The following is a 12439-nucleotide window of genomic DNA, read 5'->3' as shown; positions in this document are numbered from 1 at the left end:
GAGAGTGGTTGCTCTTGTGAACTGGAGGATGAAGGTCAGAGAGACAGTCCGCCTGTATGGGGAAAGTGCACCTGGGAACTGGGGACAGAGCTTTGTAGTGAAGAGAGAATGGAAACCTGTTCCATTCCATCCACAATTGAGGTTTTTGAAGGAAAGTTGTAGGGTTACTTAGTCAAAAGCTTATGGGAGGGTCCCCATGAAATCTTGTACCTTGGCGAATAGCTGGAACATCGAGGAGAAATCAGAGTGAATTCTGGAGAGCTGTGGCATATTTGGTTTGGCCCCAGAAGAAGTGAAATGAACCCTCGAGATCTCATAATGTATAAGGGAACTCCTGGGTGGAATTCGGAAGTAAAAGGGGAACTGGATTTATACTTCTCGGTCTTAACAAACTGTAGTGTTATGTTAGTGTTTTTTTTTATAGACAGTGAAGTTTGGTTTTGTTTTAAAGTCTCGTGTATCTCTTTAGTTAATAACTGTCTATTCTAATTTCTTAAATTTAAATGGTCTCGAGATCATAGTATGAACAAGGGAGCAAAATGAGCTGCAAGTAGGAGGGTCATGAAGGGAAGCCGGTAGTGGGAGAGGTGTCAAGCTGGAGGCTGCGAGCAGGCGGATCGGGGAGGAAGGGGAATGGGAGAGGCAGTGACCAGGAGAGTTGGTGGGGGGGTGGGAGGTAGTGAGTGGGAGGGAAACAAGCGAGCAAGCCACAGGAAAGACAGGTACTGACACAGCTTTTGGGCTCCACTTGACAGGAGTGCATTTTGGCTAATTCATCGGCTACTAATTCACCTGATAATCATGTTAGGTTTGGCTCTTGTCTGTTAATTTCCTGTTGTAGGGGAAGCCTAGCAGTTCTTTGCTTGTGGGCTGGAGTGGCAATAAACCTCATTTAACCAATAGGATGTGTGCACTTGTAATAGCTAAGCGCACGACGCTTGATGGACTGTTGTGCGGCCATGCAGGTGTACAGCCTAGAGGGAACACTGAATGGGAGCCAACCTTGACTTTTTAAGATGTTGTGTACCTATTTTAGTGGAGATGCTGTGATTGTAAATGATCTTTTCCATCTCTGTGAATGAGCAGATATAACGCTGTTCTGCAAGAATGCAAACACAATTTAGTGTCTTAAAATTTAGTGCCACTGAGGAACATAACATTAATATTAATTTTCAGCATTTTGAATTCACTTTTTTTAAATGCAGGCCTGGAGGTTTAAGAGCAACAAGTGGAGAAAACAAGCCAGCATGAGACTACAGAGATCCAGCTGTATGCAGTAAGTGTCTAATGTTTATATATACTATTTAGTTGCAAAGCATGTTTTGCTTTCTTAAAATGCAATTAGACTGCAACTATTTGTGTTTCAGCCAGGCAGCACCTTGTTTACACTTCCTTGACCTCTGTCTCAATCTCTGGTGATAGACTGTCCACCAATATCCATTACAAACCCACCGACTCCCACAGCTATCTCGACTACAGCTCCTCACACCCTGCTTCCTGTAAGGACTCCATCCTATTCTCTCAGTTCCTTCGCCTCCGTCGCATCTGTTCCGATGATGCTACATTCAAAAACAGTTCCTCTGACATGCCCTCCTTCTTCCTTAACCGAGGTTTTCCACCCACGGTCGTTGACAGGGCCCTCAACCGTGTCAGGCCCATCTCCCGCGCATCCGCCCTCACGCCTTCTCCTCCCTCCCAGAAACATGATAGGGTCCCCCTTGTCCTCACTTATCACCCCACCAGCCTCCGCATTCAAAGGATCATCCTCCGCCATTTCCGCCAACTCCAGCATGATGCCACCACCAAACACATCTTCCCTTCACCCCCCTTATCGGCATTCCGTAGGGATCGCTCCCTCCGGGACACCCTGGTCCACTCCTCCATCACCCCCTACTCCTCAACCCCCTCCTATGGCACAACCCCATGCCCACGCAAAAGATGCAACACCTGCCCCTTCACTTCCTCTCTCCTCACCGTCCAAGGACCCAAACACTCCTTTCAAGTGAAGCAGCATTTCACTTGCATTTCCCCCAACTTAGTCTACTGCATTCGTTGCTCCCAATGTGGTCTCCTCTACATTGGAGAGACCAAACGTAAACTGGGCGACCGCTTTGCAGAACACCTGCGGTCTGTCTGCAAGAATGACCCAAACCTCCCTGTCGCTTGCCATTTTAACACTCCACCCTGTTCTCTTGCCCACATGTCTGTCCTTGGCTTGCTGCATTGTTCCAGTGAAGCCCAACGCGAACTGGAGGAACAACACCTCATCTTCCGACTAGGGACTTTACAGCCTTCCGGACTGAATATTGAATTCAACAACTTTAGGTCGTGAGCTCCCTCCCCCATCCCCACCCCCTTTCTGTTTCCCCCTTCCTTTTTTTTTCCAATAAATTATAAAGATTTTCCTTTTCCCACCTATTTCCATTATTAAAAAAAAACCCACTAGAGCTATACCTTGAGTGCCCTACCATCCATTCTTAATTAGCACATTCGTTTAGATAATATCACCAACTTTAACTTTAACACCTATGTGTTCTATTGTACTATTGTCGTTGACATCTTTTGATGATCTTCTATCACTGCTTGTTTGTCCCTACAACCACACTCCCCCCCTCCACCTCTCTGTCTCTCTATCTCTCCGCCCCCCCACACACACACCTTAAACCAGCTTATATTTCAGCTCTTTCCTGGACTCGAACTCAAGTTCTGTCGAAGGGTCATGAGGACTCGAAACGTCAACTCTTTTCTTCTCCGCTGATGCTGCCAGACCTGCTGAGTTTTTCCAGGTAATTCTGTTTTTGCCTTGTTTACACTACTACTCCTACCCCTCAACCCCCACCTATGGCACCTCCCCATGCCCACGCAAAAGATGTAACACCTGCCACTTCAATACCCCTCTCCTCACCGTCCAAGGGCCCAAACACTCCTTTCAAGTGAAGCAGCATTTCACTTGCATTTCCCCCAACTTAGTCTACTGTATTTGTTGCTCCCAATGTGGTCTCCTCTACATTGGAGAGACCAAATGTAAACTGGGCGACCGCTTTGCAGAACACCTGCGGTCTGTCCGCAAGAATGACCCAAACCTCCCTGTCGCTTGCCATTTTAACACTCCACCCTGCTCTCTTGCCCACATGTCTGTCCTTGGCCTGCTGCATTGTCCCAGTGAAGCCCAACGCAAGCTGGAGGAACAGCACATCATCTTCCGACTAGGCACTTTACAGCCTTCTGGACTGAATATTGAATTCAACAACTTTAGATCTTGAGCTCCCTCTTCCATCCCCACTCCCTTTCTGTTTCTTCCCCCTTCCTTTTTTTTCCAATAATTTATATAGATTTTTCTTTTCCCACCTATTTCCATTATTTTTAAATCTTTTATGCCTCCCCACCCCCACTAGACCCATACCTTGAATGCCCTACCATCCATTCTTAATTAGCACATTCGTTTAGATAATAGCACCAACTTCAACACCTCTGCATTCTTTTGTCTGTGACATCTTTTGATGATCTGCTCCTAACACTGCTTGCTTGTCCCTACAACACCTCCTCCTCCTCCTCCCCCCCGCCCCACCTTAAACCAGCTATGTTTCACTCCTCCTTGTAAAGAAAAATCATTTCTGTTGAAAGGTCATGAAGACTCGAAACGTCAACTCTTTTCTCCGCCGATGCTGCCAGACCTGCTGAGTTTTTCCAGGTAATTCTGTTTTTGCCTTGTTTACACTGCCTGGCTGAAACCTCAACTGTCAAATGATTCTGATTTGTACATGTATGAAAGACACATGCTCATTTACATGTTAAATTTTAAATGTTTATATGTTTTAGATCAGCGAGGTTTAAAAATTGCCCAAAGGCTCAAGTCTCCCTTGGATCTTTACAGTGATTTGACATTACACTACACATGATATCCAACCAAAAGTGTGACAATATACTTATGCTTAAGTTGTTTTTGCCTCAAATGGGCACAGCTCCATGGATAACATACACAAAAGTTGACAGGTTTATAATATATATATGTGCATGTGTGTTGCTGAAACTAATTTCCTTTTAATTCTAATGTACAATATATTCGTTTTTGTTATGAACCAAGATACATGAAGTTTTCAAGTCAGTCCACTTACTGGATAAAATTGATGCAGTCTGGATACATCATTGAATTTCTCGTGGTGCATTTATGCTCATCTGTGTTTTGAAGTGTGTAAGATTTGTATTGGCACTTGAACTGTGCAAGTTTTATCCTACATTCACAAGTAACTTGGCACAAACTTAAACATTTAATAGTTTCAATGAATATTTTATGAAAATTTCAGGAGTTGTTTGCTCCAATTTTCCATCCAGTGATGAGTGGATGCGGCTTCATCCTTTGGCGCTGATGTGGGATGTTGAAATAGAAGGGCAAATCATAAATGGCTGCTCTTATACAGAATCACAGTGCAGAAGAGGCCCTTCTGCCCATCGAGTCTGCACCGACATGTGAGAAACACCTGACCTACCTACCTAATCCCATTTACCAGCACTTGGCCCATAGCCTTGAATGTTATGACGTGCCAAGTGCTTAAGCAGATGGAAGTAACAAAACTTTGCCTGCTTTGTCATGTAGTTTGGGTGCCTCATCCATTCTACACTCAAGCATTGCCCTATGCACCACCCATTGCCCATTGATTACTGAAGCAGACTTAAATTGGTGTCATGTAGTCAGTTTATTTTCCTAATTTGGGGCATATAAAAATTAAATGGGTACTTCATCCATGTTGCTGATGTGACTTACTGGGTACTTGTGTTTTTCCTGCTGTCTGACGATGGACCCTGGAAACTAGTAATTTTGGCATTGAGATCTCTTGGTGATCTCTGAGCTATCTTGGTCTTCTGTCACAACACTAGATTTGTTTGTTTGTTTGTTCCATAAAGCAGCTGCACCAATCCTAGCTTTTGGTCTGAAATCTTTACTGAACATGGGGTTTGTTTTGGCCCACTTAAGTGCACATATAATGTATTCCATTTCTGGTAACAATGTACCCATTCTGATGTTTTTTGAGGCCTCATTCCGATACATGAATTAGGAGCAGGAGTAGGCCATTTGGCCCTTTGACCATGCTCCGCCATTCGGTAAGATCATAGCTAATTGTGGCCTCAACTCCACTTTCCTGTGCATCCCCCATAACTCTTGACTCCCTTGTCGATCAAAAATCTATCTGACTCAGACAGGAATATATTCCAGTCTGCACTGCTCTCTGAGGAAGAGAATTCCAGATTTTCAACCCTTAGGAAAAAATTCTCCCTATCTCAGCCTTAAATGGGAAACCCCTGATCTTTAAACTCTGTCCCCTAAGTCCTAGGTGCTCCCACAAGGGGAAACATCTCCTCAGCATCCACCAACTTAAGTCCCCTCTAACATGTTTCAGTAAGATCATTTCTTATTCTTCTAGAATCTGATGGGTATAGAGTCAACCTGCTCAATGTTCCCTGGAATCAGTTAAGTGAACCTTCTCTGAACTGCTTCTAATGCAGTTATATCCTTTAAGTAATGAGATCAAAACTTAGTACTCCAGATGTTGTCTAACAAAAAAAGGCCCTGTACAGTTGTAGCAAGACTTCCCTAATTTTACATTCCATTTCCCTTGCAACAAATACCAACATTCCATTTGCCTTTTGAATCACTTGCTGCACCTGCAGGCTAACTTTTTATTATTCTTATACCAGGACATCCAGACCCCACTACCGGAGAGCTCTGCTGTCTCCGTACAAGTAACATGCTGTTTTTCTATTCTTCCTGCTAATGTGGACAAGTTCACATTTTCCCGCATTATTTGCCTTCTGCCAAATTTTTGCCCATTCATTTAACCTATCTAAATCCCTTTTTAGATCATTTGTCTTCTTGACAACTTACTTTCCTACTTATCTTTGTGTCATCAGCAAACTTAGCTACCATGCATTTGGTCCCTACATGCAAGTCATTGATGCAGATTGTAAATGGCTGAGTTTCCGGCACCGATCCTGTGTTTCTCAAGTTCAGGACAGTGGCTGGTCCCTGTTCTGATGGCAATTTGATCTTGGGTGGTATCTTCCAGGTGGATTCTGTTTTCTTCCATTCTCATGGCAATTTCTCACTAGCACTGACTTCTCTTGATACAGTAGTTATTTGACAAGTTAGTAAATCTTATGACTTTTAGCTTGAATCCAACTTTGTAATTTATTATTTTTGCACTTGCCATGCCGTGTGTGTGAGAGAGAGACTCTGCATCTTTGCAACCAGTAACTACGCGTGATCCCGTGTGTCAACTTACAGATAAGTAAAATATGCATTTCTGGGTGAAAACTTGAGGCCGACTACTACTAATGCCAGTAAAGCATTGCTTAGCTGAAAAGGGGGTCGGGCTTTATGCTGAGTATGTGCAAAAGTGTGATTTTTGGTGTTTTTAAAAAAAAAAAAATGGGGTCACCTTGTATGTCGGGTCGACTTATATGCAGTGATCTGCATTATTCTGAAAGCTCAAGAACTATACTGCAGTGGCACTGAAGTGCAAGTATGTAAAGACAGAAAGGTCTCTTAGGCCACCGTTATTTGATTTACAGCACCCAAATACAGATTCAGTACTTTACCAAAGTGAGGTTGGCAGATATTAATGATATTACAATACATTGTCTGTTGTGCAGGTGGTGATACTTTACTGCGATTTGAATGGTAACTTCACAGACACAGTGGTTACATGGCAATTTTGAAGACTTATTTTCTCAGCTCTAATAATCGAAAAGCTTGGAGTTCTTTGTAAGTATTTGAAAAGGTTTCAGTCAAGACACTATTGGGATTTAAATAAGCATTGCAGTAGAACTTATGTAGAGATTTCCTTTTACGTGCTTACTTAGGAGTATCAGAATTTCTAAAAATGTTCTTTAGAAATTGTAAAGATTTTCAACAAGACAGAAGTGTGTTCTTTATTGATTTGGGAAAGATAAATTGGAGAATTGATTAGCAATCGACTGCTGCATGAAGGTGAGTGTTACATTGATTGACCATAGGCTAACTACCACAAAAGGTTTTGGTGATCTGCTCTTAAACTCAATAACGTCAGTGCATGAGTGTGACTCAAAGTGGGAGAAACTTGACCTCAACTTAACATCTCTCACAGCAACACAGCTGCGGTCAAAGCTCAGTGCTGTGACTAGCTGAGAGGGACTTTGATTGTGTTAATAGAGGATTTTGCAATCTGATTAGTTCTAGTACCTTTTGTAAATGCCATAAATGACTAGTTCAGTAGTATTTGTCACCACAGACAGCACAGCTTTTCCATATGTTTGATACTGTTGTAACAATTCAGTTAACCTGTGTTTTTACTCTAGGTAACATCAGCCATTCAATTGTACCTCGATGTTGGCAAGCATGTTCACTTCACAGGTCACTTTCGAAATAAAGGGCGTTACGCTTCCAGGTATTCTACAAGAGATTATTATGTTGAGAATACTGCACAACTTCTTTCTGAAGTAGAAGAGACCATGAAACATCTGAATGAAATCACAAATGTGGATGCAGGTCTCCATCAGAAAGGGAATAAATGCCATATTCAGCAATTCCTCACGCAGTATTAAATTTTTACAATATTTGTTCCAGTTTCCTGCCATGCTTGCCTTTTTTAACCAGTTTAGATTTAAATTAATATGAACAGTTTTTGTGTGGAGGGCAATTATGCAACAAAGTTACTTCGAGTTTAGCTATATGCTTGTGAATCACAGGGAAGTAGTACTGGTAAATTGTTCCTTGTGCAATAAATCTGACACAAGGCAGTGATTTGTCATAATGTTCTTTCCTTTAAATAATATTAGTCAGAATTTTTTTTCCCCTTTGCTCCAGTATGACCATTTCTGATCATTGTTTCCGCTTTTTTCTTAAATAGACGTATGAACATTTTTAATGGATAAATCATGATTGCCTATGTTTATTTTAATTGGCAGTACTTCCGTGGTAGCATTGCTAAAATATGTCTTTCTTTTGATCCAGATGTTAATTTAAATGTGAATGAGTTCAATGCATTTGATTATTAACAGCCCAACATTGTGCTTGTCTCTTCAGTTTGAGTACCCTTAATGCAAGCAACATTTGCCATTTGGCCATTGGCTTGCTTATGAGTATTTCTTACTCAAATTATGGACAGTAAGTTTTGTAAAATGCTTCTCTGTCTTGCAAACTACTCACAGGTAAGGCTATATTTCAAAGTGGTTTACAAATATCGAATCCAGCACTTTGGATGCGTGAGCTACTTATGGTTTTGACAATTACAGCAGTTACAGCTCTCTGATCAGAACATTTGCATTGTTCTTTGAAAGACTGTCCAGTAAAGACCAAGCTGCCATTCCACTTGCAAGAAGTGTGTTCATGTTTTTGAAAGGCTGTTTCATAAATCTGTTTAAACCTTTCTTGAATTGGTAAAAGCTCCTGTTGTTTAGGCAGTCCAACTATTTTCTGTTATCATCTGCTTCTATGGTTTGGTAGCTTAGTCTGTTCTAAAAGTATCTTGTGACTGATGAATTAGTCTCCTGGAATAGAAATCCTACATGTAATCTAATGAAAGCGAATAGGTCTTTCCCTCACCCAAGACGCAGCAACCTCCAAATTAATGGTCCTATAGTTATTTTTCTGAATGTTTCCAAAATAACAAAAAGTCGTTGATAGTCTAAAAAGGGCTGAGAAAGAGGCAAAGAATCCAGTTATTCTATTCTAATATTGATTTGTGGTGAAGCTTACAATCTATAGCACTAAATTGTAGATTCGTTACAAAAATTGGGAATGGTTTAAAATTTTTCTTCAGACACCACCTGCATGCAGCCAGGTTACGCCAAGTAAATGGTTTCGCACAGCTCAATTTTCACATACTAGAAAAATTGAATACTTTTTAATCTTTCAATTAAATTATTCCTAGGGTAGTGCGCTATATATCAAAAAGTTTGTAAGCTAATTAACAATATGTTTTAAGTTTACAATCTCATATATTTCCAATTGCACACTGAAACATTGATGTACCCACAGTCCAAGGGTTCTCTGAGAAAAATGTTTAGTTCCTTTGATATTTTGTGCTCTTGCAGTACCCAGATGGCAAACTGATTCTTTCTTGTTCTTGAGTAGCAGCCTCCTACAGTCCTGCAGATCAGTAGCATTTTTTTGTTTTTGTAGTGTCCAATAATTAACTTAAAATAAACTTCCAATGTTCAAGAGATTGTCTTTGGTATCTTGAGCTCAAGCACTTTTTTGTTTGTTGGAAGATAGTGAAAAATAAATCATTGGCATTAAGCAGTGCAAAGGTGCTAAGAGATTTGGCTTCTCCCTTTTTAAAGGTGCCAAATTATCCATTATCTTTGGGTTTTAAATAGTTAAAGTGAAATGTTTTCTAGGTGCATTTGAAGTGTGCAACCAAGATATATGTTGAACAGCTTAGTATAGAAGGTGGTATTTGTAAGGTTATAGGAAGAGACTGCCAGCCTAGGAAATTCTGGGTTTGGGTTTTGATGTTATTACCTTTTAAGTTCAAGAAAGAACAGGAGACTTGTTGGTTTTTTATTCTGGAAGTTCAGAAGTTTATTTAAACATCTTTTGGTAGTTTGAGAAATTGGTAACTTGCAGTCAATCTAAAGGGTACAGCCTGGCATATTGGAATTTGCAAAGTTCACTTAAAGTATTTCTAGTTCAACATCTAATTCTGCAAGCTATTGCTACTTGACTTCATATTGATCTAAAGGGGGAAAAATTTATTTGCCAAGTGCCCCTTATTAAATAGTGCCTGTGGCGCTACCAGATGCCTGGGATGTGACATAAGTGCTATGGGAGTAGGTTCCTCCCTCAGTCATTGCTGGATTTCTTTCTGTAGACTTGGCTTCCCTGAGGCAGTCTTATCTTTTTTTGTGTAATTGTTTCTTTAGCAACATTAGCTATATTAATATTGAAATAGATTAAAAAGAAGAAATGGAAATTGTTTTATGCTGAGTTCTTTGTATAAATGCTTATGGGGTACAGCTTTGGATTGCATCTGATTTTATAGTGTGATTAGTTTAACTTAACCAAAGAAAGCATAAGCCAATCAATTGTAACTCGGCTACTGAGTTATTTAGATAGTCAACATCTAAGCCAAGTGCAAAAATAAAAATACCAGGAAAAACTCAGGTCTGACAGCATCTGCGGAGAGGGTTACATTTCACGTTTCGAGTCCATATGACCCTTCATCAGAACTAAGAAATATAGAAATGAGGTGAAATGTAAGCTAGTAGAGGTGGGGACAGGTAGAGCTCGATAGGAGTCAGTGATAGGTGGAGGCCAAGAAGAGACTGCCAAAGATGTCATAGACAAAAGGACAAGGGTTTGGTGATATTATCTAAGGAATGTGCTAATGGGGACATTAAGGGCAGTAAGCAGGACAAGCTAGTGGCAGATAGCCCTAGTGAGGGTGGGGTGGGGGGAAGGGATCGAAATGGGCTAAAAGGTGGAGATGAAACAATAGGTTGAAATAAATTTAAAAGTAAGTGGGAAAAGAAAAATATATTTGTAAAAAAAATATATAAATTATTGGAAAAAGGAGGGTCGGAAAGCGGGTGGGGAGGAGAGAGTTCATGATCTGAAATTGTTGAACTCAATATTAAGTCCGGAAGGTTGTATAGTGCCTAGTCAGAAAATGAGGTGCTGTTCCTCCAGTTTACGTTGAGCTTCACTGGAACATTGCAGCAGGCCAAGGACAGACATGTGGGCATGAGAGCAGGGTGGTGTGTTGAAATGGCAAGCGATGGGGAGGTCTGGGTCATTCTTGCGGACAGACCGAAGGTGTTCCGCAAAGCGGTCACCCAGTCTGCGTTTGGTCTCTCCAATGTAGAGGAGACCGCATTGGGAGCAGCGAATGCAGTAGACTAAATTGAGGAAAGTGCAAATGAAATGCTGCTTCACTTGGAAGGAATGTTTGGGCCCTTGGACGGTGAGGAGGGGGGAAGTGAAGGGGCAGGTGTTGCACCTTTTGCGGTTGCATGGGAAGCTGCCTTGGGAGGGGGTTGAAGTGTAAGGGGTGTTGGAGGGTATCCCAGAGGGAACGATCCCTATGGAAAGCCTCCCTGGGGGGTGAAGGGAAGATGTGTTTGATGGTGGCATCATGCTGGAGTTGGCGGAAATGGAGGAGGATGATCCTTTGAATGCGGAGGCTGCTGGGGTGATAAATGAAGACAAGAGGGGCCCTAGCATGGTTCTGGGAGGGAGAGGAAAGAGGGTGAGGGTGGATGTGCGGGAGATGGGCCGGACACGGTTGAAGGCCCTGTCAATCACTGTGGGTGGAAAATCTCGGTTAAGGAAAACACGTCAGGGGAACTGTTTTTGAAAGTGACATCATGCGACGGAGGCAAAAGAATTGAGAGAATGGGATGGAGTCCTTACAGGAAGCGGGGTGTGAGGAGCTGTAGTCGAGGTAGCTGTGGGAGTCGATAGGCTTGTAATGGATATTGGTGGATAGTCTATCACCAGAAATTGAGACTGAGAGGTCAAGGAAGGGAAGGGAAGTGTCAGTGATGGACCACGTGAAAATGGAGGGCTGGACATTGGAAGCTAAGTTAATACATTTTTCCAGGTCCAGACGAGAGCATGAAGCGGCACTGAAGTAATCATCGATGTACTGGAGAAAATTGTGGGGGGAGGCCTGAGTAGGACTGGAACAAGGAATGTTCCACATACCCCATAAAGAGACAGGCATAACTGGGGCCCATGCGGGTACCCATAGCCACACCTTTTATTTGGAGGAAGTGAGATGAGTTTAAGGAGAATTGTTCAGTGAGAACACAAGTTCAGCCAGACAGAGGAGAGTGCTGGTGGATGGGGATTGTTCAGGCCTCTGTTCGAGGAAGAAGCGGAGAACCCTCAGACCATCCTGGTGGGGGATGGTGTAGAAGGATTGGACTTTCACGGTGAAGAAGTGGCAGTTGGGGCCAGGGAACTGGAAATTGTTGGTATGATGTAGGACGTGAGAGGATTTGCGGATGTAGGTGGGAAGAGACTGGCCGAGGGGAGAGAGAATGAAGTCAAGATAGCAAGAAATGAGTTCCGTGGGGCAGGAACAGGCTGACTTGATCGGTCTGCCGGGACAGTCTTGTTTGTGGATTTTGGGTGGGAGGTAGAAGCGGGCTGTCCGAGGTTGGGAGACTGAGGTTGGAAGCTGTGGAGGGAAGATCTCCAGAGGAGATGAGGTCAGTGACAGTTCTAGAAACAATGGCTTAATGTTCAGTGGTGGGGTCATGGTCCAGGGGGAGGTAGGAGGAAGTGTCTGCGAGTTGACGCTCAGCCTCTGCGAGGTAGAGGTCAGTGCGCCAGACAACAATAGGTACCACCTTTGTCAGCGGATTTGATGACAAAGTCAGGGTTGGACCTGAGAGAATGGAGTGCAACAAGTTCAGAGAGAGACAGGTTAGAGTGGGTGAGAGGAGCAGAGAAATT

The 12439-nt window shown here is 42.5% G+C and overlaps 1 protein-coding gene across 11 annotated transcripts in view; it reads left to right on the top strand.

Moving 5' to 3' along the window:
• Positions 1 to 12439, top strand: part of gpcpd1 (glycerophosphocholine phosphodiesterase 1) — a 75792-nt gene that overhangs the window by 13220 nt on the left and 50133 nt on the right. For 7 of the 11 annotated variants that reach the window (XM_041210342.1, XM_041210358.1, XM_041210404.1 and 4 more), the window contains 3 exons: positions 1206 to 1276; positions 6649 to 6760; positions 7333 to 7421. In XM_041210342.1, coding sequence (XP_041066276.1) covers positions 7361 to 7421 — 61 coding nt within the window. In that variant the 5' untranslated portion in view covers positions 1206 to 1276; positions 6649 to 6760; positions 7333 to 7360. Of the gene's footprint in view, positions 1 to 1205; positions 1277 to 3624; positions 3692 to 5420; positions 5467 to 6648; positions 6761 to 7332; positions 7422 to 12439 lie in introns of all 11 variants that reach the window. The other 4 variants (XM_041210385.1, XM_041210375.1, XM_041210366.1 and 1 more) reach the window with 2 other exon arrangements.

The sequence above is a fragment of the Carcharodon carcharias genome, chromosome 2 (assembly GCF_017639515.1).
Source record: "Carcharodon carcharias isolate sCarCar2 chromosome 2, sCarCar2.pri, whole genome shotgun sequence".
In the NCBI taxonomy this organism is placed as follows: Eukaryota; Metazoa; Chordata; class Chondrichthyes; order Lamniformes; family Lamnidae; genus Carcharodon; species Carcharodon carcharias.
Note: the sequence above shows the minus strand (reverse complement) of the source record. Positions and strands in the feature narration are given on the sequence as shown.